General features: G+C 43.5%; 1 protein-coding gene and 1 long non-coding RNA gene across 9 annotated transcripts in view; both read right to left on the reverse strand.

Annotated features, from left to right (window-relative positions):
* LSAMP (limbic system associated membrane protein) overlaps positions 1-26676 on the reverse strand; it is a 999229-nt gene that overhangs the window by 34511 nt on the left and 938042 nt on the right. For all 8 annotated transcript variants that reach the window (XM_088158973.1, XM_088158974.1, XM_088158970.1 and 5 more), the window contains one exon: positions 247-381. In XM_088158973.1, the coding sequence (XP_088015099.1) occupies positions 247-381 (135 nt within the window). The remainder of the gene's footprint in view (positions 1-246; positions 382-26676) is intronic.
* Positions 18294-24387, reverse strand: LOC148224685 (uncharacterized). The gene is made up of 3 exons (XR_015801200.1): positions 23873-24387; positions 20721-20900; positions 18294-18532 (listed from the first exon to the last, which is right to left on the reverse strand). It is a non-coding gene; the product is annotated as an uncharacterized LOC148224685 (long non-coding RNA).

Consider the following 26676-nt stretch of genomic DNA (forward strand, 5'->3'; position numbering starts at 1 on the left):
TTCTGTCTCTCCCTCTCTCTCTGTCTCTCTGTACCATACCTCCCTGAGCCTTTTCTTATATATTACCAGGTTTAAAACACAAACTGTACCCTGTGGCAAGTGTCTGATTGCAGATAGTTTTCTCAGCGCCCTCCCTTTCAGATTGTATAACCCAAACCCAAAAACACATCTTTGTTTATCCTGAAGTAACCCTCGCCTGTGGGCAAAGCTCTCCCCACTGCCCTGCCCCAGCTGTGATGTACTCACAGTTCACAGTGACCCGGACTTGCTTGACGTCTGCTGAGGCAACTTCATTGGCAGCTTTGCACTCGTACTTGCCCGACTGCTCTCGTGTGATCCCCAGGATCTCCAGGTACTCCTCCTCACCTTCAAACTCTCTGCCTGGTAGGACAGAAAAATACAAAGGGTGGTTCTGTTAGGCTTTTAGATTTAGGAAATTGCTATGGAGGAACAATAACAACATGGAGTCTGCAAACAAGCAACAGTCATGAGCCATTTAAAAGTTATTTCAGAAGGCGCACCAGCAAGATACCAGTATTTCATTTAATCATGGAAAACTGAAAATCTGGAAGGTAGCATGCAGGTGGTACAATACATAGCATCTCACAGGCTGCCCAGGCTGAGAAGCAAAATCTCCACCACATAAGATAAGACTAAGTTCCCTGGTGTGATGGCTGAGTACCACCAGAAGTTAGTCACGCTGTGGGTGATGTGCTGGTTCTGGTCTAGCTGGGTCCTCAGATGTCTTGTCAGCACCCTTTTTTCCACTACAAAACTGTGAAAAATGTCTTTCTGTCTCTCAGAGCAACCACCACCCTGAAGTGCCATCGATCAGATCAAGCTACCGTTAAACACAGCCAAACGGAGAGAAACAAACTGTAATTTGATCTGCAGAGACCAATAATCATCACGCATCCCTGAGCTACTGTACATATGAAACGACACATTTAAACCATGCTGCCTCACTTACACACTTCGGAAAACAGTGACTCTAGCGTCAGTCGGGGTTATGAATGGGGGCGGGAATCAGGGGAGGTCTGTGGATTTGCTTTTAACTCACTGTGTGACCTTGAGTGAGTCACTCCTTTGCTTTCCCTCTGTAAACTGCAGTAAATAACCCCCCTCTCCCATCACCTCCTGGTTAGAGCAGGGAAGTGAGGTTAACCTATGTAAAACTCATTTAGATTAATTGCATGAAAGTTTCTAGGGAAGCATGAAATATTAGGATTGGTACATCTATCCTATTCCTTCAGAAAGCAAAGTAAGGCACCTCCTGGAAAGAATCTGAACCACATTTCCTCCTCTCAGAGGGCTATAAGCACTGCTTTGCAGCATTAGAAACTGCAAGTCCCAGTTATGTTCCTGTGTATGTTTAGAGAAATCAGCCCTCAACTCTAAATGTGTAAAAGAGTTGAGGAAAAGAAAAAAAAGGGTCAGATCACAAGAGCTCCCATTCAAGTTCCTCAGAGAGTGGTCAGATTTTCCAAAAAACTCTCCCAAGCCCAGAAGATTTTGAGCAGATTTTCTGCTCAACAGGTGCCAAGCACTTCTGAAACCCTACCCACTTCACAAAACTGCTTACAGTTTTTGAGGGAGCTCAAATAGTGTCTACTATTCCCCTTGGTTTCTGGCACTTCATGAAAACAATGAGTAAGTCCAGTCTCTGGAGCTGAACTTCCTATGGAGCCACCTGCAACAAATCCCACCCCAGAGGCACAGACTTACTGCAGAGTCTTGGGCAGGTCAGCCTGGCCACACACACTGGTGATGCCAGCTATGTGCAATTCCCTTTAGCATCAGAGAGCAACTTCAGAAACTTCAAAATCTGCTCAGAACTCTGTCCTTTACATAATTATTTTTATCTCTTTTAAAAAAAATTTTATTTTTCACAGGCAATTTTCAGAATCATTCTAGGGGAAAACCACCCCCATCACAGAGACTCAGCATGAAAACAGCAGTGTACCTATTAAACTCATGTAAAGACAAGGGCTCCCCCTCTCTTTCAGCAGGAGCAATCAGCAGTCCCTTTTTTCAACTCTTACCAGATGTTCAGGTATTGGAAATCTCATTGCTATGTCTAAAATTCACAACTGCTTTGGTTTTTGCAACCCCCATCAGTCTGCTGCAGGACCGTCCTGCATGGCAGCAGCGTTTTGCACAAGGGAAGGAGGCAAAGTTGGCTCCTGCTGCCAGGACATGGCTCTCAGTCCTCTGCTCTGCACTGGGGCTGATACTGTGGAGAGTCAGTGGAGAAGGAAGCAGGGTGGGAATTTCACGGGATTTTTTTTTTGTTTGTTTGTTTGTTTGTTTTTTTGTTTTTCTGGATCTCAAGAATATATTAGGGAATCCTAACCCCTGTAGGACCAGAGTTAGGTGAGTCACAGCACTGTGGGAAGGGATTTCAGTCACCATCTAAGCCGTTCCCCAAACTCAAGGCAGGACACATGAGTCATGTCAGGGATACAGCCATCCTCTGCCCTCCAGCGGCAGAGACAATCTGACAATCTGTTCCTGTGCTCTGCTGTCCTTATCACTGGAGCAGTTTCATGAAGTTTGACCTGAATCTCCCTTGCTGCAATTTAAAGCTATTATTTTTGTCTTAGCCACTACAGACAAAAAGAACAAATCATTCTCTCCTTCCCTGGAATAGCCTTTTATCAACTCTTAAATCACTTATGTTCCTCCCTCAGTTGTTTTATTTGTTTTGGGTTTTTTGTTTTTGGCTGAACGTTGCCAGGGTCTTTCAACCTTCCTCTGTAGGTGAGGGTTTTTTTGACTCTTGATCATTCTTACTCTTTGCTTTTAGACCTCTTTGACAAGTTCACATTTTTATGGATGTGTGATACCCCAACCTGAACACAGCATTTCAGATGAGGTGTTAGCAGGGCTGAACACAGATGAAGGACTGCATTGCAACTACTGCGTCGTGCTACTCTGTAGGGGCAGCACATTGTTTCAGGTTTTGCTACAGCAGGGAACAGTTCTGTTTGGGAACTCTCTTAATTCCCAGATTTTCTTATGGCATATTACTCATATTGCTATCTGCTAATAAAACACTTCAAAAATCCCACCCCCAAACTGAGCTGACAACCAACACTCTCCTCCTTTCACAGCAGCACTCCCAGTTGGTAGGTCAGTCAGTTGAATGGAAAGTTAATAAGACATCAGGGAAAGACTCACAAAGAAAAGGTTAAAACATAATTTGCCTCTGTTTTGCAACTCATTTGCTCTGCAATTCTGCCTTGTTTATACACAGGGTTCATACCAAGTGGGACTTGCTTCTCCTGCGATTTGCCCTTGTCACAAGACTGTCACTGTAATGAAAACAGGGTTAAGGGTGAATTAACCAGCTCTAATGGAGTGGCACCCTCATTAAGGGTGCTGTTAAGACTTTTTAGAGAACCACGTCAGTGGAGCTCCAAAGTAACCTACAAGGGTAGGTACTTTCCCAAGGGAAGATGTTTTTGAGCTTTTCCCTGCATACATACATGCATTTGAAGTACACTGTGTACCATGTCCAGCAGGAGAGCTTTCACAGCTACACAAACCCCTCCCAACACATGATGAGCTGCTGCCTTGCCCAGTGGAGTGCCCTGGAAGTAAGTGAAAGGCAGGACTTCTGTTCTAAAGGGCATGTCAAAGACATCAATAACCCTATTCAGCTCCTCATCCCCCTGCTCTAGGACACACATAAAAGCATAATACTTCAGGGAAAGTTTCCGTGATAGTCTCTTACTGAGTAAGTGGTAGCACTGTTCTTGTCTACACTGGTGACCCTGAGCATCAACATTTTGCTATAAGAACTGAGCTGCTCTCCCTTTCAAGACAGACCCTTTTGCTTGCTGCCTTGTCCCCTCTAAGAGTACACTAACAATTTCTAACAAAGCATTTATATAAAATTGAGGTGTTATAGTACAGATCAGGGAGAGGAAAGATGTATCGCAGAGTGTTAGAGAAATGTCAGGTTGTGATATCTTGCAGAGAGCTGTAGAGATGTTTTCACTAATTCACTTTGGCAGCCAGATTAGGTGAGTCATATTAACTCTAACCTCTGAGGCAAACAGGGGATGGGGGGAGCAGGAACAGAGCTTTATACATCGAGTGAATTTACAAATGTTTCTGCACAGGAGCCAGCTTTGGTAGGGGACTGATGGTTGTCACTATGCAGTTTATCAAAATGGGGAGGGAGAAGGCTTGGACAATGCTCTTTGGTACAGATAACAATGAACATATTATATTAGGTGAAAGAGGGACTGCCAGCTCCTGGAAAGTGAGCCACTCCATTCCCAGTAAGAGAAGACATTTGCCTTGAGCAGATTACTGATTATTGAGCAGGGATGAAATTCTGACCGTACTGTCAAAGTTTCCTTGCTAACAAGGGTTGTCTCCCCTTTAAGGTTTCCTTAGGTGGATGAATTCTCACTCAGTGCAGCTCTTCTCATCCCAAACCATCCTCTTGCATGACTTCAGGCAACATGCTTCCCTGCAGGCTTTTTGTCTCACATGTTCGTAGTTAGCTTGGTTTGTTGCTGCAGCCCCATTAAACACCATTTTGCCAAGCTGTAGCTCCTTAGCTCTGTCCCTGTGAATCAGAAAGAGGAGCTTTCTGCTCTGGAGGCTGCAGATAGAGCACCACCCCGGGAGGCTTGACAATCAAACCAAGAGGGAACGACCCCGCGCAGCACAAGCCAGGCGGCTGCTGCTGCTCGGAGCTGGCAGAGCCTTTTTTGCAGAGGGATCTGCAGCAGCAGCTTTGATGCGTGCAGGAGGAAGGCTTTGAAGGCCTGGTTGACTCAGACACATTTCCTATCCCTCGACTTCCTAATTGGAAGTAAATAATGAAGCTGAACAGCAAATCTGCTTGGCTATGCTAGCCTGCTGGCAAGCAGCCCTCCTTTCCCTCTACCCTCTGGAAACAGCCTCGTACAACCCCATTGGCTCTGCATATTGTCCTTGTTGGTGTGCACACCTGTCTGTGCTCTCATATAGATATGATATATATATGTGCTATATTCTGTACTTTATATACTATGTATTTTATTTGTTTTTACATCTGTAAATCCACCTGTGTGTACAGAAACACAGACTGACAAGTTCCCCAAGCATTTATGGGCCCTTCTCACCTCCATCCAAATGGCCCCTTGCACTGCCACACACTATCACTCTTTCCTTAAAGGCTAAATGCTTCCTTTCTACAAATGAAACACATCCAGACCAAATCCCACTTGTACTGTGTGCAGACAGCTCTTTCAGGTAGTCAGGGCCAGCAATGCATTCAGTCACATGCTCTACCAGAGAGGCCTTTTCCTTCATGCCCTATTTTCTTACATCACCAAAGGGGAAGCTGATCTCCAGAGGTGCAGACACATTTTGTTTCATCTCTTCTCTTGTCCACGCATCCAACACTGGGCTTCTTCTTGTGCAGAGATTACTTTAATTCTCTTATTTGTTTTTTTTTAAATACTGCTGTGGTCTTAAATTAAACTGAAATTCAGATCTGCTGAAAGTGTCTGTTTGCATTTGGCATGTGGAAAAAGAGATCAGCCACCCTGCTCCTATGTTTGTTTTCCCTCCAAACATCTTTGTAGTTGTGAAGAGAGGGGAGCAGAATGGGTTATGCGTCTTTGTTGGGCCTAAAACAAGATGCAAGAAGATAAAAAAGATTGGAAATCAATGGATGTCATTTGAAGTTTTTTGTGTGTATCAACTTCTATTGCTGAACTGCAGGTTTTGTTGTCTCTGCACTCTCCATTTAGTGTTTGAGGTTTTGCTCACCTAACTTTCCTCCTTCCCTCTACACCTTCCATTCCCTAGGAACAGGCTTCTGAAAGACAAAAATAGCTAAAGGAGCCTTTGACATGATTTTTTTTTTTTTACCTCCAGCTGAAGGCTTTTTTTTAATTCAAAACTTTGAAGTTTTCATTTATCAGTCCCTGTCTCCTCAGCCATCAGAGATTCCAATGAGCTTGGCATTTTTTCCCATCCCGTCTTAGTTGAAGAGGCTTGTTTTTAGCAAAGAGATCAGTAGAGAGAAGCAGATGGTGGATAAGCAAAGGGACAGCTAGTGCTATAATGCTACAGTGGAAGCATTCCTGCCTTCCTTCCTAAGAGGAAGGCAGGCAGAAAACCTAGAGTAGCATGGGAAGTGCTGAAAACAGGGAAAGCTTGAGAGAAGACAAAAATAGATGGAGAAAAACAGAGGGAGAATGGAGAGAGGGAGAGTGGCTGGAAGAGAGAAATGCAAAAAAAGTGAGATTCTTCAGTGACTGACAAAGAGAAAATGGTATTCAGCTACTGACAAAGAGAAACACAGAGACAGAATGAGTGAGAAAGATGGGAAGTGAGACAGTGGCAGACAGAGAGATGTACAGCTGGGAGAGAAGCACAGCCATCCCATGTGTAAAGGGAGCCATGAAATAACAACTGCCAGAGGGACAGGAACAGAGAGTTCACATGTAGTAAGGCAGTAATTACCCTGTTTAAGCAGCAAGGCACAGCAGGGTATGTATTGTTTCATCTGGCCTCATGCCTCCCATGCCCTCAGGTCTTTAGCTATTATACATAAACCAAAAAACTAGAGCAGTGCCAGGGAGGGCTCTGGCCTGGCTCTGGCTTCATGAATGAGAATGAGTCAGACCAGGAGGAAACACTCTGGCATGGTTTCCCCTGGCGTTCACCAGGACTTTGCTCATCAGCAATTATATTTGCACCTTAAGTGCAAAACTGCCTGCCCTGCCTCCCGAGCCAAGGACAGCGCCCAAGGAGCTCCCTGGCTGGGGGAACACGAACACCTGCTGGCATGACCAGGGCTAAGAGAGCCCATGATTTTCATAAGCTCTTTCTTCTCAAACTCCACAAATCCAGCATGCAAACAAAACCCTTCAGGCTGAGAGCAGCTTCCCCAGACTGAACAATGAATGTCTCTCTGCTCTCTCTCGGGACAGCACTGACCAAACCACTTGGGACGACTTGCCCATCGCTGACAGCTCTGCCCAGGAGCTGGAAACCAAAATCTGACAGCTCAGATGCAGTTTGTATCCAGGCTGTGGGTGCATGTCAGTGGGGGTCATCTGCCTGAGGCAGCCTCAGTAGATCGGCTGTATCTCTCAATTCCCACCCCCTCTTTTCTATAAACAACCACTAAGGGTCATCACACTCTCTCACACAGAGCCCTGAGTCTGGGCATGGAGCAGGTGTGCAATATACTACTTCATCTCAGCATCTGATTAGATTTTCCATTCAAAATCCACATGTGAACACCAGAAAAAAAGGGAACCATCCCCTGAAAAAAAGCTCCAGACCCACTTTGACCCACTTTGCCTTCTGTTTGACCAGTGGTTTTCTTCTTCTCTTTGCTGAACCAGAAGAAGGAATTAATGTTCTGCCTCAGGTTGAGATATAATTTAAATCAGATGATTTCATGTTGAAGAAGAGCATTTTTTTTTTTCAGAATTACTTACTGAATTTAGCCCAAATTTGTTAACACATTTTTTAATGAACACAAACAGCAATTTTTGGATAAATTAATTACTCTTAAACAGAACTTGGCTGTGAAGAAAATGTATAAAGTAAATTATGAACCATGAGGTAAATTAAGTCATGTAACGTCACAACTACAATATTATACTCCTTAAGTGTTGCATACTGCAATGAAAGTTGTCATGACTATGCTACCAAACACAAAACCTTAATTTTACTTCCAAGAAAATGACATATATAAACATGAACAAACCAATAGTTGCACCGTTTCTGCATCACAAAATGTTTGCCTGCTGCCTTCTGAAGGGTACTTTAAAACAACATGAGGTAGGATTCATCATCAGCTAGATGAATCAATGAGATGTCACCACATCTTTGCAAGTCTTAGGAAGGCAGAGGTTGGTAACTCATCAGGGCTGCGAGGACAGTGCTGGAGCAGCTAATGAAATAGAGGTTGAAAACAGAAGGTCAGACAGAGAATCACAGCTGAGGCACAGGAGACACAGCAGTTGTTTGATGTGCACATGTAGACGGCAGCAGACCAATCTCACTCCCAGCAGGGTGGCCAGCTCTGCGGGCTCCTGTGCCCTCTTCCTCCACCACCTACAAGAAGAGGATGGGCCAGCACTTGTCCCTGCCAAGAGGAACATCAGGGTCTGTTTGCAGGGGTGTGGGTGTGTAATCTATAGGTCTTTGCTTCCCTCTGTGCTAAGCACAAGGTGGTAATGCAAGCCAAGAGCTGATGCAGGGGACTGAGTTTTCTTGCATGTCATGGACGCTTATGAAAAGCATAAAACACAATAGCAAGCAGTCAGCTTTTACAGTCTCTAGTGACTCTGTCAGATGGTTTCCTTTCATTTGGCCTCATGTACTCTTTTTCCTACAAGTTTTCATATTTTGGACAATGTACTTGTGTTATCATTGTTGTACAGTTTGAAGACAAGTTCCTCCTCATAAACACAAGACCAAAGAAAAGACTGACAGCAACAAGTCCCTTCTGGGGCAAGAAGCCTGACTGAACTGTATAATTTCTGTCCTGCCAGTGAAGAGCAATGATGAACTGCAATGCACTCCCCAGTTTAATTCAACAAATCATTATGTCAGCCCCAGACTTCAGGGAATGGCATTCACTGGTACCAACTGTGCCAGTCTCTCAATCTAGGAACTATAGGGGTTGGTCTATGTTTGGTGGCATCTTTAAAAATCCTTGTTATGTTCTTTACAAAGTCTCTTGTGTCTTATGTAGCACAAGATATGCTCAATATACTATTGTGTAAGAATCAAGCAGATCGCTTTTGTAGGCATCCACCAGAATGTTTCCCTGTTTTTAAATATAAGATGTTTGTTCCCCTCTGTCCTATGCCCACTTGTACTTCTTGGGATAAGAGGCTAAGGATGAACCCAGAATTTCAAGATAACTTATATTTTTAAAAAACTTTAACGATACCCTCCTCTTCAATGATTCAACTTAGCCCACATAATTCCATTCTTATATGTTTGAAACTTGGAAGAAGTCTTGAGAAATTACAAATTGGCACAAATTTACTTGAAATGGGAAAGAGCATTAGCTCAGAGACTTAGGAATTGCTGTGGCTCTTTCTCTGCAAGCTGAAGCCAAACATTTCATGACCAGATAACATGGCCCCTGAATCTCCTCTCCCTTTGCAAGATGGCAATTCCTATAGTTCATCCCTGTTTCCAGTGAGGCTACTCTGAACACCAACTTCACAAACAAAACCTAAAGACTGGGATTTCTGTATCAGCCTGGATCTAGCCACTGAGCTTTTAAACTGCTGTAGTTTTCAAGTGAGGAAATAAGGTCAAAGAGTTAAGCCACCCCTTAACAAGATTTACCCTTTCAAAAACATGCCAGAGTGTTGTGATGCTTGGTGCAAATATTTGTATAGATGGATTAGCTTCTTGAAAAAACATTTTGTTTGCTTTTCTGTTGACCCCTCTCCTTGGTGCAATGTTTCTCAGTTAGGTCCAGCACAGTAATTTCCTGACACCATCCCTCATATGTGTTCCTGGTGGAAGAAGAAAAGGGAATACTTTGTGGGGAAGCACAACAAGGAATCAGGAGATGAAACTAACTATCTGGATTCAGAATTCAGCAGGCATCAAATATTGTCAGGTATCGAGGTGAGAATCACAGAGGTTTGAGGCAGTGTGGGGTGTGCTGGGAAGAGATTGTTTGGGCTCACGCTGGAGAGACTTTTGATCAATTGGGCTGGCTCCTGTGATATTATCATCTGAGGTGTCTGCCGTTGATTCATAGTGATAGTAGTCCAGATAAATGATTGCTTTGGTCAGGATATTTAATTCTGCATTTAGCCACTCCTTTGCTTTCTGAAGAATAGTCTCTCTCTCTCAAACTTGAAAGGCAGTGACTGCGAAGGAGAAGGAAGGCATTTGCTCCGTGCTTAGTATTGCATCTTGGACAGTCCTACAGGGAAGGCAAGCAGAGAGGAAATACAGACCCTGATTTTGAGCTCTTGTAGCTCCCTGATGTGGCTACTCCCACTGCTAGCGCAGCTGTTGGCCATCAGCACACTTGAAAATCATGGGTGTGAAGCAGTGTTTCTCTCCCAGGGATATGGGAAAAAGAAGGGAGTTACCAGAAAGGAAGAAAGCAGAAAACTGTAAGTAGAAGAAACAGGATCAAAACAATTCCTTTCTGACTTCTTGCAGCTTACCCTGTAAGTTTAGGAAGGGGTCTGAAGACAAACCTAAAAGATATCTCATTACCTTCATACCAGCTCCTTAATACTTGTTCTGATGATTACATAAAATTTTCAATAACTTTAACAGTGCTGGCATGAGAAGACCATGGCCAATCATGTCACTCAAAATATGTCTCACTGGGCTTCATCTCTCTGAATCCCCCTATTACCATCATGGACAGGAATCCATTTAATTCTCTTCTCTCGACTCCCCAAACGCATTTGATTCCTGTGGAAAGAGAAATGTCTTGCTCCAACAGGAGCCCAGTCAGCCAAAAGACCCAAGAAAGCACAAAAAACCATCAATTTTATGTTGAGGACTCTTTGGCTCCTTTGTGCCAAGTTTCTGGAGAGGCAGGGGTCTCATTAGAATGCCTTTGCAACTGCACACCTGTGAGACTTTCACTGGAACTGAAACAGCAGTTGCTCTAATTAACAGCACAGAGAAGGCCACCTTAATCACTAGTGTGATTTCATCTTCCTTAAGGAGAGAGGGGAAGAGGCATCAAAACTGATAAGAGAGAGGGAAGAAGGTGAAATTTACTGAATTCCTGGTTCCTCAGTTTAAAGCACTATGGGATGTCTCTCATCTCTGTAAAGATTAATGTGAGCTTCTGATGGCATGTTTGATTAAATGGTTATATAATAATTGATATTTGAAAGAAGGGTTTCCAAAAGCCACTAAATGCTTTAACAGGACAAGACCCATTGGCTTGCAATGGCATTTGCACCTATAAGTCATTCAGGTGCATTGGAAAACTTCACCTCTACCCTTTTATTCAAATCAGCGCCTCATTTACTCCATCAGTGTGACCTTGCCAGTCTGTGTAGCAGAAACCAGAGGCAGGGGTGAAGACCATAAGCCCTCCAAGAAGAGGGTCTATGTTTCCTCAGCCTTGGATGGAAGTAGGAGGTGGCAGCAGCACACAGCCTGAGCAAGAAATCCATCAGCTGAGGAACAAGTACCCAGACACCAAGGACACCTAGGAAATAACAGCATGTTAATTCCTCTCCTGACTCTCACAAAGCCTGTAATGGGGAGGCACATCTGTCCCTGAGACAAGGCACGCAGGCCAGGTAGAAATGCTGCTGGCAAGCTAGAGGGCCAGTGGGCCAAAGCTTAATAGGAAAACAGCAGTGATTTGTCTCCACCACTATTTATGTTTCAAGCACATGACAGGTTGTCAGTGGAAGTGAGTGCGGCTAAATTTACTGCTTCTCAAATCTCCACCACAGTTGCATACTTGACAAGTCATTTCATTTGAAGGGCTAGGTATTGGGCTGGACTTTCCTCCCCTGTGCTCTCCTTCCACAAAAACCACAAACAGCTTTCTTTACACCACAGACTGATCCCTTTGGGGGCTATGATATCAGGGTGTGAGTTTAGAGAAGAGGGACGTTCCCAGCATATTCATTTTTAACCCTGATACATGCTGGTCTTGTTCTGGGCTGCTTGACTGCTTGTCTGACAGGACACACACATGACTGAACTGAACAAGTAACAGCCTGACTACAGCACAGGGTATTCAGAGACAGGGAACATGAGAGCCTGGTGAGCATGAGAGAGTACCAGCTGGGTGTGTGGGCAAGAGCTGCTGACCACTGTAAGGAAACCAGTGCCAAAGACTGTGGGGATGCAAGAGGAAATGCAGGTGGGTGAAAGGGTGCCTGGCGATTAGACTGCACATATGTGTGCATGTGTACAGGTGGTGGAAAAAACACATGGAATAATGGGTGTGGGATTGGAAGTCTGATGGAGCATTTGGGTGAGGATGTGCAGGGAGGAAGGCTGGCAGGCAGGGGAGAGGGTGAGCACAGGGTTTGTCTGTGGTCCAGCATGTGGAAGACTGAAGTATGGAGTATCATTTGCCTCCCAAGTGTTGCATGGTGCCTGCATCCACACAGCCTCATGCACATCTTCAACACAACACATCTGGCAGGTGGGAGAAGATCCCTCATTAATGGCTTAAAATCTGTAACACCTAGTTTCAAACTCTTCTGGAAAGTAGAAGGGGAGTGAGTCTGCCATTTGACGATGGGGGCTGTAAGAAGCCCAAACCTTCCCTTTTTTCTCCCTAACTTGTGCTCACTGCAATACAGAACTCTTGCTGCAGGGTTCTGGTCTTAATTGCATGGAAGATGCTCCCTGCTTTATGCGGCTGTGCTGCTGGACAGCACCACATCTTCTCAAATGTTCTGACTCCCTTTGGCTGCATATATCAAGACAAAGGTGTCAGGAATATGGTGTTATAAAAGACAGCCAAATGTGACAGGGCACATCTTCCTACCCCAACCACGGTCTTCATTTCTTTACAATGGAGCTCCCTGCTTTCTCCCCCACATATCTTGCTATCAGGCACAAGGTCCTTTCATTTGGTTTCCTCATGTGCACTCAGTAGATTACACATGTGCATAGACACAGATCCTGGAGAGTGTGTCATGCAAAAGCAGGACACATCCTCTTTTTTCCTGTCACAGGGGTGCAGGACCATTGCAATTCACCACCAGCCCTTTAAGAATCTGCTCCACTTCCTTTTCCAGTGGTGTAGGCCAGAGGCCCTTGTTCTGCAATTGTGCCTCACAGTTTATATGATTAAATGTAGCATCTGCAGATATATTAGCTGGGCTGTTAGTGACAAGTGCTATCAATCCTCATACTTCAGTGAATAAACTGATCACCAGCTGGGGACAGAAATCTCCCCTTGTCTCTCATCACCATAACATACAAAGTGCTTATGTAGGTTTCAAAGGGAAACAAAAGAGACGTGGAGTTAGAGTTGACAAATAGTTTGGGGTATCTTCTATTCTTTCTTTAGTTCTCTGCTTTCCAAAGAACACAACTGACTTTTTTGGTTTTGTTTTTGTTTTTTTTTAATGGGTGGCTCCTCCAAGGCTGCTCTAAGTTTTACTGAGGGGGAGGAAAACCACAACAATTGTGACCTCCCACCTGGCCTCCAAGGACTAAGAATTCATCCACAGTAATCGTGTATGCCTCTTGGATTGAGGCCTTCTGACACTTTTACTGGATAATAGCATTTCTTAATAACCAGCATTTCAATCAAATTCTTTTCTATCACCTCTTCAGCACCAATACTCTGAGTACTCTGTATAGGCTAGGACTCAGTAGGGAAAAAATCCTCCTACTTTGACCATAAGCTATTGAAATAATATTAAAAACCAGGTTTTCAAACATCCTCTCTATAAACACTTATTTCTCAAATGCTTTCAAAACTGCTGTCCTTCCATTTCTAAGTCCAGCATTCCAAAAGGGATGCTGGGTTTGATTAAAACAACTTCCTGGCTTGTAGGTTATGTCAATATCCTGGTGGGATTTTATGCCACTAATCTCAGCAGTCTGCAGTTGCAGAACAGTCGAAGGAGGGGGGAAATGTTAACTATATTAAAATGGCAAATTCACCTGCAGACTGTATTTTCTCCCTACTTCAGGAATAGAAGGTCTTGAGATAATTTTCAGGCAGTATGAGCATGCATATACAGGGGGATGCAAGGAAGGAGAGGGGAGAAGAGAGAAGAAAGAATGGAAAACAGGAGAAAAACTGTAAAAACAACAAATAATTTAAAAAGTAGCATAGAGAAGATAATTTGTGAGACTCAAGTCTTCAGGAGAAGGACTAAAAAGGAAATAAACAAAGAAAGAGACACAGAGCATGAGATAGGGATGAAAGTTTGATTAAAAAGAAGCGAGGGGACGCAGAGGGTTAGGGCAGACAAGCAGACCTCTGAGCAAGGTGAATTGCCGTGGGAAAGCAGCAGGGAATGCAGTTAGTGTTGGCTGGGAATACAACATACAAGGGGTAACTGAGGCCAGAGTCTTCCAGATATATTACTGTTATATTGATGTATGGTAAACAATTTCACTGCTCACAGGCAATCCATGCCTGTTGGCAGTATCACTGATGGCCTTGGACACTTACATGCTATGTATACATGCAGGGGCATACAAACAGAAAAAAGGTAAGTTCCCATGACCTTTGGTACTGAGGGCTTGGGATGGAGTGGGAATGTTTGGTGCTGGCTCCCCGTCCTTACTTTCACTCTGCTTCATCTCATTAAAAGCAGATAAAATACACCACATGAACAGCCATCCCATTTCTAGACAAATAAGTGCTCTTATTGCCACTTTCTCAAATACAGAGAGTTCCTCTGAGAAGTCTGCAATTCATGGAGCATAAAGACAAAGAAGAAACCATAGTCATTCCCCCTCATTCCAGCACTGCAGGAGACCTAAGGATAATCTCCAGCTCTTTCCGTGTAGCCCTGGAAGAGTCCCCTATGAATTTCTTTTGTTCTTCATCCCCTAGGCTCTTGCTGTGAACACACCGTGTTTTGCCCGGAGGCCAGTGTGGTTGCCAAGAGGCTCAGGGAGGAAAGAAACAGAGAACTTCTCTAGTCACTTGTCAACAAGGTGATTGAAGGTTTTGGTGCCCTCATTTACAAATCTGTTCTGATGGGCAAAGGACACATGTCTACCAGCTGAGCTGATGTCACACAGTGGAGCTGGGCCTCTGCATGCAGGCATGGCAGGGAGTCCATGGGTTGGAATGCAGCAGGAAGCTGCTGCGAGAGATGAGGTGAAACCGAACCTGCTGGAGACTACAGGTCTGGCTCTCCTCACCCAACAGGAGAAATGTCTTTGCTGCTCTTGATCTCCTGAACCCTCAGCTTGCCCAAAAAGGCTCTCATCTGCTATATACAATGAGAACGCTGAGGTCGGCTATGAGGGAAAAGAGTTTTGCACTCAGATTTGATGAATTCTGTCTTTTTCAACACCCCTTACCTCTTCCAGCTGGAGGCACTTGTAGGGAGTCATGAGAGAGAGATGGAGAAATGCAAAACTGAGATACTGATATACCTACTCAGGTATTTCTTTACTGAATCCCAAAGCCTTCCTGAGCTCTATTCAAAGAAAAATTGGCTGAAGATGACATATACCTCTCTGATTTTGAACCTCCTTGGGACATTTATGTACACTGGTCCTGTCAGCATATTATGTTAACACATATATCACTTGTTTAATGATTTAGGGATGTGACTTTAGCTTGGGAGCAGATAGTGAATTGAAGGCAGGAAGGTTTGATTCCCTGCCTGTATTTCTGTACACGCAGTCGTCGTCGAAAGTGGTTGCACAAGCCTACAGGCAATCTAGGCCCTTTCAATTAAAAAAAAAAATAAAAAGAGACATTTAGGAGTCCTCAGAGAGACAGAGATGCTTTGATGCTAGCAGAGAAGATCTACCACTGTTTAGAATCACAAGGAGGAAAATGGTCTTGCTCCCCTTTCCAGGCAGGGAAACTTCTCCCCAGCCGCACTGTGGTGCCCATCACCATCCCTGTGCAGGAAGCAATGCCTTAAGAGATGAGGCAGGAATACAGGCTGTCAAGATCCTCGTCTGTATTCTTTGCTCTGCTTTCTGCATGGTAGCTGTGGAGGTATAAGCAGCTTTTACAGGTCCAAGACCAGAGCCTGGTCTAGATGATAGATTAAATCTCTGCTTAGTCTTTCTAGGGAATGAGGCTGCAGAAATTCTCACCGAGTTTTCTCAGGAGAAATGCAGTCCAAGTTAGATTCCGACTAATAGCTTAACACTTGTTTCTCTCTAATATCAGAAAATGCCCAAGGCATTTTTCTTGTGCTTGCACAAAGACACTGATCACAAACCTGTATACAGCATCACACTCTGAGTTCCTTCTGCAGAGAAAAATCATTAAGCAAAATCATACACATACACCCAGAAAAAAGGCAGAAGATGAAAAAAATTGTGTGCAGAGGGAACAGTCACAGCTGTTTCAATTTATGAGACAAGAAATTGTATTTCAAAGAGAATACAGAAGCTTTCCCCTTCGAGAAAGTTATTAACCAGAATTTGCAATAAACCCCACTCCATTTATATGCCTCTAAACTGAAGGACCCTGATAGATTATATTGCATTCTGCAGGGCTCTGCTCTGCCAAGAAGAGCTCAGCCTCAGACCTTGCCATCCCAGAGGTCTAATCATCTCTCTTACTTTCTTACCCATCACAGCCTCGCTTCAAGTTTCTCACCCTTTTATTCCCCTCTTCAATTCACATACCTCTTTTGTCTTTTCAGTTTTTTTTCTTACTGTGTCTCCCTCATCCCTTTCCCCTATTCTTCTTCTTTTTATCTTTGAACCCTTTTTTCTTCCACCTGTATATATGTCCACAAGACTGAAACATGACTCTAACTCAGCTGAGCTTCTGCAGTGACAAAGAACATTCATGCAGGAATAGTTTATTGGTGAAACATGTAGGAGAAGACTTCTCATATGGCACTTTGTTTTGCTTTTATAGCTGTCACACAGCAATTGCTTTAAGGGGGATGATGCCATACTGCACCAAATGGCTGGAAAAGACTCCATCCTTTTACTTCAAAGCTGTAAAGAATTGAACCAGGGGCTGGGGAGCAGAGAAGGTAAAAAGATATGCTACAGCTGAATAAATATGCTACAGCTAAAGATAAATCACTTGGAGGGGTTGGCAGCAAAGAACTTCACTTACAGAAGCTGAGCTGCTGGAGTTTTCCTTGAAGATGACCCACTGAAGATGTGTTTGATTTGAACTGGCAAAGCCCTGTGCCTGTTTGTAGTTGAGGACTCTAGTGGGATGCTCAAGGCTAATTAAAATTTTTTTTGCATGTAGTAGCTTTGATGCTTAGCACATAAACAAGAAAGCAAGAAAACAACAGAAGATACCATAGTGGTATAAAAGAGGGACACAAACACAGAGAGAGACAGAGAGAGGGTCAATCCAGCAATCCCATGTATACCAGCTCCCAATGGAGCATATATCCATGCTTCACTCTCACTTGTTAACAATTAAGTAAGTAACTTAGGGAGGGTGATAGATTACCCATGAAGGAAAAAAAATGAATCAATCATTTATATAAATAAAGGGCCCTTAAAATTCTCTCACTGCTGGAGGATAGACAGTGGCTTGGGTAGACCACTGCCCTTTCTTCTGGCAAACATACTCTTAGACAAGTCCTCTGTGTCCTGTTTCTTTACACTTCTATCTCAGAGTGTCTCAACACACACTTTTCCATATATCTATTTGCGTGTGGTCAACTTTTTATTGACATATATAGAATTTGTATGCAGCAGCCTGGAATGAAAGCATAACAAGCACTGCAAAATTGGTATTCTCCTCATTAAAGAAGAAAGATTCTCCCTTACCAAGTTTGACCTGGTAACTATATCTCCCTTTTGGACAATATATACTGTGCCGTACATACAATTGAAGCAATAAATAAGGCATCATGTAAAACAAGAAATGTCTTTCTAATAGGTCAGTGAGTATTTGGCATGCACTCATTGACCTAAACATCAGCCAAACAGGTAATGATGAAAAGATGAGAAAAATGCCTGGTCTCATTCAAGAGTCCAATCAACATGTTACAAAAATCTTCCATGTTTTTACACAATAGCTCTCTGGATAACACCTGCTAAAGAGTGTCCAAGGCACTCAGGTAGGAAGTATTTGACCCTGCTGCCCAAAGCCTCTCAGTTCAGAAAACAAAATCTTCAGTTTCCAGTATTGGGAGTCTTGCAGTTTCACTAGTGCATGAGTCATGGTATGTATTAAGTGAGAGCTCAGCCTTCTACAGCAAACAGTGGTCAGTTCCCACATCAGTAAAAGTTGGGTCTGGTCCAGGATGGGAGCAACAGCAAAAACAGCTGTTATCTAATACTATAAAAGCAGCCTTTCCCTGTTTCCATTGCATGCTCCTGCCTCTGCTGGCCAGTGAAGCCTCCTTTCTACCTGGAGATACCCACTCATGTTTCTAAGCCTCTCTGTAGCCCAACCTGGAACCACTAAGGGTTCGGAAGTCAAACAAAAGCAAATTGGAAAAAATACAGCATACTGGAGACAGTCTTTACAGTGAGCATTCTATGAGCCTGGCAGGGAAGTGACTGAGCATCTTACTGATTTGTGCAATACTGCTTCTCTTTCAATTCACCTGCTTTTAAACAACTCACTGAACTGTTTCAGAAGACTCTCTGGTTAGGGGCTCATCTCCACACAGCTCTTCCTGTCCATCTCATTTTAGCAACCAGCCTTTCTTTTCCAGTTCTCTCAGTATGAATACCTCTGCAGGGAAAAGCTATTTTTCTGTGCAATACCCAGTTTAATACTCTGACATGGCATCAACATTTTGCTGCTGTTTCTTCCTGTTAGTAAAGTTCTATCCCTGCCTTTTATGCCCCTTTACCTTAAGTCATTCGATTTTCCTCTTCTCTCTGCCCTGCTTCACCCTTTGTGGTGGGGTTTATGTTTTTTCCCTTTCCTCCTCTCCTGGAAACGTGCCAGCAATACAGCAGAAGGGAGCACATTGAGAAAGGTTAGACAAACACAACATTAAGATCAGAATCAGCAACATATTGCTCATTAAACATTTAAAACCAACAGTTGCTGGCTTGATCTGCCAATACTGTGAGAAATGCCAGTTTTAGCTCAAGGTGCCTCCTGTTTCCAAAATGGCTTTATTTATGATGTGAGGGCTGGTGGCTGTGAGAACAAAACCCTACCTCCAGCAGCCAACAACACCCAAGCTACAAGTAGCTCCATGGAAAGTTCCCTAGTGAACACCAATCGCTTCTGCCTCCCCAACACCTTCGCTGCTTTCCAGAAACAAATGGATGTGTAAGAGCACAGAAATGTGTTTGCAGGAGATAAATTATTTATCTGAAATTTATTGTTGTGAAGTCAGCGTAATTCTCAAATCCACTGACATATTTTATACACTGATAGGACATTTCAAACAGGGGCATTTGGACTCATTTCTTCCCTCCTCCTGCAAGTATTAACACAATAATGCCTCACCTGGAAAAGAAAAGAGCTGGTGCTGGAGCTGGAAAAGCAGTAGGATAATAGGCTTGTAGTTTTGTATTGTGTCCCAGGAAAGTTCTGTTTCTTGATAAACAAACCAGCATAACATTCCTTTCCCTCTTCCCTCCAACCTCTGTGATATTTGCATTTTTATTATTTCTGGCTAGCATACAAAGTTGGTACATTTGGTAGCTGGAAAATCAAGCTTTATACCATATAAAGTACAAACTTGACTACTGTGGGCAAATCCCAGAGCTCTCCAGCTCTGTCAGTGTCCTCCCTCCTGCCCTGCAGCAGTCTGTGCTCTCCCAAACCAGGTCAAAGACAGGTCACTCCTACACCCATGCACATGTCCACTGCATATGTACCACTACATGGACATTGTAATCTCTTACGCTGGCTTCTGGGACATTCTTGCATCCATCAAGGCCTGTGACATTTTCCATTATTTCAGGAGCCCCTTTGTTAGAGTGGTGTATCTAAAACCATGCCACAGATCCAAACTGAGATTCTTTCTTCATAGAAAATAATTTTTGGGATTCTTTTTGCCAATTATTCTGAAGGGAACAGAGCTGGATCCTAGGAATCAGTGTGAAGATATATTCACATTCAACTGCACTTGTTTGAAGCATGAAAAATAAGATTGTCCTCTGCTAACACAGGAATAAAAAGAGCAATTTTAAAGCACACAGTTCACACAACAGATAACCAGCCCAACGTTTCTGACAAGCTCTTGTCCACTGAGCAATAACTAGTCCTGCAGATGATCAGAGGCACCCTTCACTTTTAGTCAGTCAAAATGGAAATAAATATGTCCTGGTCATGTCTCTCCCTTTGTTCTGCATGGGTATATTTAAACAAGCACATGCTCAAAGAGAGCCCAATGGCTTGCTCAAAGCTCTAGTAAATCCAAAAGGCAGCAGTAAAGACTGCAGTTTTTCAGATTTTGAACAATCTAATGGAAGCATTCCAACAAACCAGAGTTCCTGCAGAGAACTCCCAAAAGCTCCTCACTACAACAACAATTCTGTAAGTAGATGTACTCTCCTGCCTGCCACTTAAGAAACCTAATCACATACCAGATCCTCCATTAGAGTTGGCCACTCCACAACACAAGGAAAGTGGGAAGTAATTTTCACTGAAACATGGTCTAAGCAACTTGAAATGCTGCCACTAGAGTTTTCAGAAGAAAAAGAAAAAATAAGACTTCTTTTGATATAAAACTAGTTACTCTCCTTCTTGCACCTGGCATCTCTTTTTTTTGTCAATCCAAACAGACACCTGACATTTGGTCAGATAAAACATGCTGGATTTTCACTGATTGGTGAAAGTCTTCACTGTGGCTTCAACTGGCTATTTTTGTATGTTGTTTGATATTCAGCAGGAAAGATGGAACCCTTCTTCCCACCCTTTCTTTGCTAATTACCAGTCACTGCTGTTGACAGGACTGCAGGGCCCTGCTCTCAGGTCAGCCCCAAAGACTGTGCTCTTACACTTCCATTCTGTGGCAGCAACTGATGATGAAAAATTGCTGCTGCACGAACACAGACACATCGAGATCTCATGCTACTGCCCAGTTATGGCACCATGGATTTGGACAGACCTGGGCCACACCTGGCAAGTGGCTCTCAAAGGCTGTGGCACACCTACTCACCTTAAACAGAAATGAAACTGTCAGTGTTAACTGAGGTGAAGAAGTGGCTTTAGGTCACCCTCCAGTTTTCTGAGCCAGAACTGAGTCAGAACAGCCCTCGTACTCCATCAGAGGCATCCAAAGAGACCAAGCAGCAGCAGCAGGTTTTGGTAAACAGCCAGTGATTTGACTGACCAAGGACTGTAAAGGAACATACATGTAATCTCCTGGATCTGAAAATTGTATGATTTGCAAAAAACCACCAAATGTGAAAGAAACCCTGCTGTAATGAAGCACAGATGATGTAAGCTCAAGGTATAGCAGATAATTTAAACAGAAACAAAGCAAGTCCAAATTTCTTCACATGGTACCATGACCTGAGGACTGAAGAAAGAGCAGCCCCACAAAGCAGCATTATGTTTTTTCTAGAAACCCAGCAGTGTCCAAATGGTTTGCTCAACTTGCAGTAGAGTTGCACATCCTGGCAGTCCAATTATTTAATTATGTAATTGTCTGGAATTATTGTCCTAAAATGAGTGCTCAATTAGTCTGCCCCTTTATTAGGCCAGGAAGCTCCCTGAGTCTCCAGAGGTATATCAGCCTGCAGACCCTCACGGTTCAAAGTCAGGCTGCACTGCAGAATGGTATCAGTGTTAGAAATGTCTTACAACCTCCTCCCAAGAGGGTTTGCTGAGGACTTGATCCTTCAGGCCAGAAGTCTCTGTAATTGCCTTCTTTATCTGAACATGGTGAAATAGCTGTGAAGGGATAACTTTTTATTGATTTAGTTAAAGTGATGTTACCTGTCCTCTAGTCAGCATTCTCCTGTCATATCCAGTGTGTTGTGTTTCTTCCAGAACAGGTAGATTCAAAGTAAAGTAAAATCGTAATAAGCCAGTCATATGCACCCCTATAACAGGGTCAATTTTAAAATTACACCTCTGGTTAAATGAGTGCTACTTGCTCTTGTAGCCAAGCTCTGAGCTCCATTTTTAAGAATAGGTAGCACACCAAAAGCTATTTTCTTATGAGAAACCCTAGAAGTAAGTTTCAAGCCTCAGAGAGAAGGATTAATTTGCTAGTAATGAAAGTGACACAGAGAGAAAATGGAAAATCAATCTTGTGTTTAAAGGCAGAACAACACTGGCTCCACTTCCTTTTTTTTTTCTTTCTCCCTCATTTTCCTCCCCTCTCCCCATAGTGGCTTGTTACCACTGAGCATACATTATGCACATTACCCACAAACCTCTTCTCTGTTTAAATTAAAAAAAGAAACAGCGTTTTTAATTAATCTATTTGCACTCTTCTGCTACAACTCACAAAAGCAGTTTGATTTCTTTCCATTGCTCTCAAGAGAGCCGAACACAGATGACTAAAAAAACCATTGCAAACTAGTAATAATAATAGCAATAGTAGCAATAATAATAGTGACACCCCCCCCCCAAAAAAAAAATAGAAAGAAGAGACACAGTTAGCCTTGATCAAAAACAGATCAAAACACAGACTATGTTAGTAAATAACAGATCAAACGTGAGCAGAACTCAGTGATCTGGCTTGGTCTGACCTTGGGCATCCCTCCCTCACATCACCAACATGTAAGATCAACTGCAAAACAATGGAAGGACTCAGTCCTGTAAAAATCAGGTTGTCTGTCTGTACTTTTTCTCCAATTCTTGGCAATTCTATTACATGTGCATTTGGAAATTAAGTTATTCCTAGCAATTCAGACTCTGTCTTGTGTTTCACATACACCATGATTCAAACGCAAAATTAAAAATAGCAGAGAAATGATTAGCTGGTTTTACTTGTAGTGAATCACAGTCATAATTCTACTGTTCAGATCTGGGGATTGCTAATTCTTTCCTTCTTTCTCCATTAAGACAACAGGAGGAAAAACAGACCATTGCTTAACAAGGCTATATCATGCTGAGAATTCCTGCTCAGTTTTCTATCCGTAAACAATTTTACACAGTGAAAACTTTTGTCTTCCTCTTTTTTCAGCTAATGAGAAAAGAAAAACAACCTTCCCAAGAAGGAACCTTGAAAGAGAACCAGGATCTCTTAATTGCTGGATCCCTAATGGGCAGAAATCTTACAGCCACAGGAACTGATTCCTCACTGCAGATGTTCTTCTGCCTCCTCTGCCACCCTAAGGCAGCACTCATTCTACATCTGAAACACTTCACATGATCTATACACCAGCATGGTGTAGCTACTGCTAGATGTATGACCATACTTTATTTTTTCAGACTTAAATATACTCCAAGTCTCACATGTTTTAGATTCCTGGACTTAGTGTTCAGGCAGTAAAGATCCTGCCAACACGATGCTATGTCTTTCTGCTCCAACCCCGATACATAACTTTTGGTCCCTTTCAGCCATATGAAAGACATCCATGGTACATTAATGCTAAATTATATTCACAGTTTAAACTGTGAAAAAGATTTACTATTCAAAGAAGTAAAGCCAGGGACCATATCCAAGATACAAATCTAGATGCTGGTTCAAAATACAAGCATTTTGCGTTGTCAACACCTTAGGGTTTGGTTTATACTTATCTCCAACCAAAATACTGCCATTTCCCCCTGCAACTTAAAACGTGGAAGAGAAGGAAGGGTACTGATTGTCTTCCTGACTGCTTCTTTGTAGCAACCACCTGCATAGGAAATAATGCTGGCATTTGTCATGGGTTTTCAGAGCATTATTAGATGCACAGAAAGTCACTGGCTCTGGATGACTAACTCTGTAGAGCCCTAAAATGGTTGGAGTTGGAAGAGAGATTAAAGATCATCTAGTTCCAACCCTCTTCCATGGACAGTGATACCTTCCACTAGACCAGATTGCTTTAAGCCCCATCTGGGTTGGCCTTGAATATTTCCAGAGATGGCCATCCACAACTTCTCTTAGCAACCTGTTCCAGTGTCTCAAACACTCATACAGTAAAGAATTTCTTCCTTATATCTGATTTAAATGTACTTTCTTTCAGTTTAAAGCCATTCCCCCTTGTCCTAAATGCCCTTGTAAAAATTCCCTCTACAACTATCTTCTTAGCTCCCTTTAGGTACTGGCAGGGGCTCTAAGGTCTCCCTGGAGTCTTCTTCTTTTCTGACTGAGCAAACCAAACACTCTAGACCATCCTCATAGGTCCTTTTAGGACCTTTTTAATTACTTACCCCCAGGCTGGAGAGTTCATGGCAACTGCCAATACTTCACTGTGCCAAGTGCAAAAAGAAACCTTGCCATCTCTTCTTATGTACACTAAAATCAGATCGCTTTCCAAGATCCTGAGTTTCTTCTGATTATTCTTTGATCTCCATGTCCAAAAATGTATTAGAGAAGAGATTCCCATCATCCTCTGCCTCAGGAACTTCATTCCTTTGCCTTTAAAAATCCTGATTATAGGTATAACACTGGTTGTAAAAATGAGACAGTAGAAGAAATTCCCACTGATTCGCTAATTTTTCAAGGCAAAGAATGCTCTTTTCAAGTGCCAGAAACACAGGAGTTTCATTGGATAGGACTCCATCTGTCTCAGAAACAATCATGCCACTGGAAATAGAGGTTTTCTCGCTGCTGATGCACAAGGTGAAAGAAAACCTCATTCACTTTTTGTTCCACTGTGAGGCTGAGAGAAACAGGCAGTCATTTACATCTGCACAGTAAGAAGATGGGGCTCAAATACAGGGGATATGATGCTTCATGAGTGTGTGCTCATATAGTAAAACAGGGATTAATGGATAAAAATCAGACCGGCTGCTATTAGAATTTCCAATAAAGCAGAAATCCTTTAGGATCTCCTGAGGAGAGACAGAACTCCCACCTTCCACACAATGTCGGTTTATCACTGACTCACTGCACTGCAGGACAACCACATGCCAGCAGACCCCTGTTTCAGCAGCCTTAATCCACCCCAGCATGCACAACAGGGTGCAGAGGTAGACAGCAGTTTGCCTGCTCTCCTAGGATCAGGAAGCAGCCTGGATCTCCTCTTATCTAGCTCCTAGAAGCTTTGAAAGAAAGGCTTCAGCAGCACAGAGCTTCAGCTGTCTCCTCAAGATTTTTGAACAGCAGGTAGTTCAAACAGACTGCTCAAGTCCGAAGTATCTCTGGTGTCAGGATTGAACAGGAGAAGGAGAAGAAATGCTCTTTAGTCCTTGGACATATGAAGACTTTTGAAATCTACACAGCATTTTCTCCCCTGCTGAGTTTCATTTCCAAGTGAAGAGCAATCAATATAAAAAATACCACCTCACATTTTCACCATCAGTCACGATTTTAAATCCCCACGCCTACTGCGCAAATGTTTTCTGGGGACGGGGATTTCCCTCCTGAAGTTTTGCTATCTGATCACCTTCATAAACAGACTGAAGAATGTTCTGTTGATACACAATGCACAGAATGGGCAAAACCCTGCCCAGATGTCACCCTTAACCTCTGCTACAGCCCCATTGATGCAGTGCAGCTGATGGAGCCTTGCTGACATGCTCTGGAATGGCAGACAAGAAGTAGGATTAGGGACAGGAGCCAGACTGTGGGGAGGTTCGGTGTGGAGCTTTCTGATGCTCATGAATCTCTTCTGAGTACTGCAAAAGCTCTGTGTGCATGTATTTACATATACATGCCTGTGTACTTTTGCCTGTGATTGAGGACATGGCTCAACATGGGAAGGTGAGGAATATGACCTCTTTTCCTTCCTTCTCCATTCAGAACATTTTTATTTTCTTTTGCATTTCTTCTAAGTTTCCTTGGTTTGTGACGATATGCTGGTTTATGTGCATTTGACACAGGGCAAGATCCAGAGCTGCTAAGAACAGCAAAGCCCATGGCACTGGGCAGAATGGCTTGGATGGCTGGTACATCACACACAATCCAGCTCAGCCTGCAATTGCATCAGCCTCGTTATCTCAATCTTCAGCTTCGTACTGGTTTGGCAGTTCTCCTTCTCCTTCTATTTACATCTTTGTTCTTCAAGCTGTATCAAAGCACCTGGGGTTCACCCTGTTCCCTGGGCACCCTGCCTCCAGCTCTGCCAAGAGCCCTAGCAAGCACTAAGGAGACAGGGAATGGAGAAAACCTTTATTTTCTTTTTTTCCCCCTCCTTATTTGCTTTTCAAGGATGCTCTCCTAGATGAGCGGCTAACTGCCTAGAGCATCTTTCATACCTCTATGGCAACACACTACACTGCCAAGCATTATTCACAGAGGACAGAAACAAGATGGGGCAAATGTGGAGGGAAGGCAAGTGGAGAAAACTGAAAAAGAGTGAGCAAATGATTGCAAACCAATGGGTGTCAGCAGACAGGAGGGGAGGGAAGGAACAGGGAGCTGTGACTGAGGTGTTTATCCCTTAGTGCAGCCACAGTTACTATGCAGCTGCGATCAGCAGGGCGATGAGGGGGGTGCTCTCCCCCGCTGTAAGCAGCACTCAGCCAAGCAGCTTCCAAGACAACACACTACCACCACCATCTCTCAGGGCAGCTAAGCCCACCCTTCCACTTGCCCGGGCACTGGGATGCACTGATCTCTCCTGAGCTGTTGGGGCACATGTTTTCCAAGCCCCCGCAGAGCTGCTCAGTGCTTGGGCAGGTAAGCAAAGCTGCTTTTGCAGTTGTAAGTGGTGCTGTTTGTAGCACCCCAGAGACAGAAAGAAACCAGCAGCTGGGTTGGAGGCAAGGGACTGGTTTGGCGCTGCTCTCAGACAATAATGTCCTGCAGCACTGCAGAGGGAGCAGGTTCTGGTATTAAGGGCTGTCTGCCCTGTGCTGGAGGATGATGAGAGCATCTCAGCCAGCTGCACTGATGAGATGCAGGGCTTCTGTCTGGGGGCATGAGCTGCACGATGCTGGGTTCCTCCAGCCTGGCATCTGGGTCCAGCAGCCCAGGGTGAAGGGAAATTCCCACAGTACAATGGGGTCAGCTAAGCAACACCATTTGAAGAGATAAGGCTGAAGAAATGGCTCCCTCTGGCCTGACACAG

This window comes from Sturnus vulgaris, chromosome 2 (genome assembly GCF_052056855.1).
Source record: "Sturnus vulgaris isolate bStuVul1 chromosome 2, bStuVul1.hap1, whole genome shotgun sequence".
NCBI classification, from domain to species: domain Eukaryota; kingdom Metazoa; phylum Chordata; class Aves; order Passeriformes; family Sturnidae; genus Sturnus; species Sturnus vulgaris.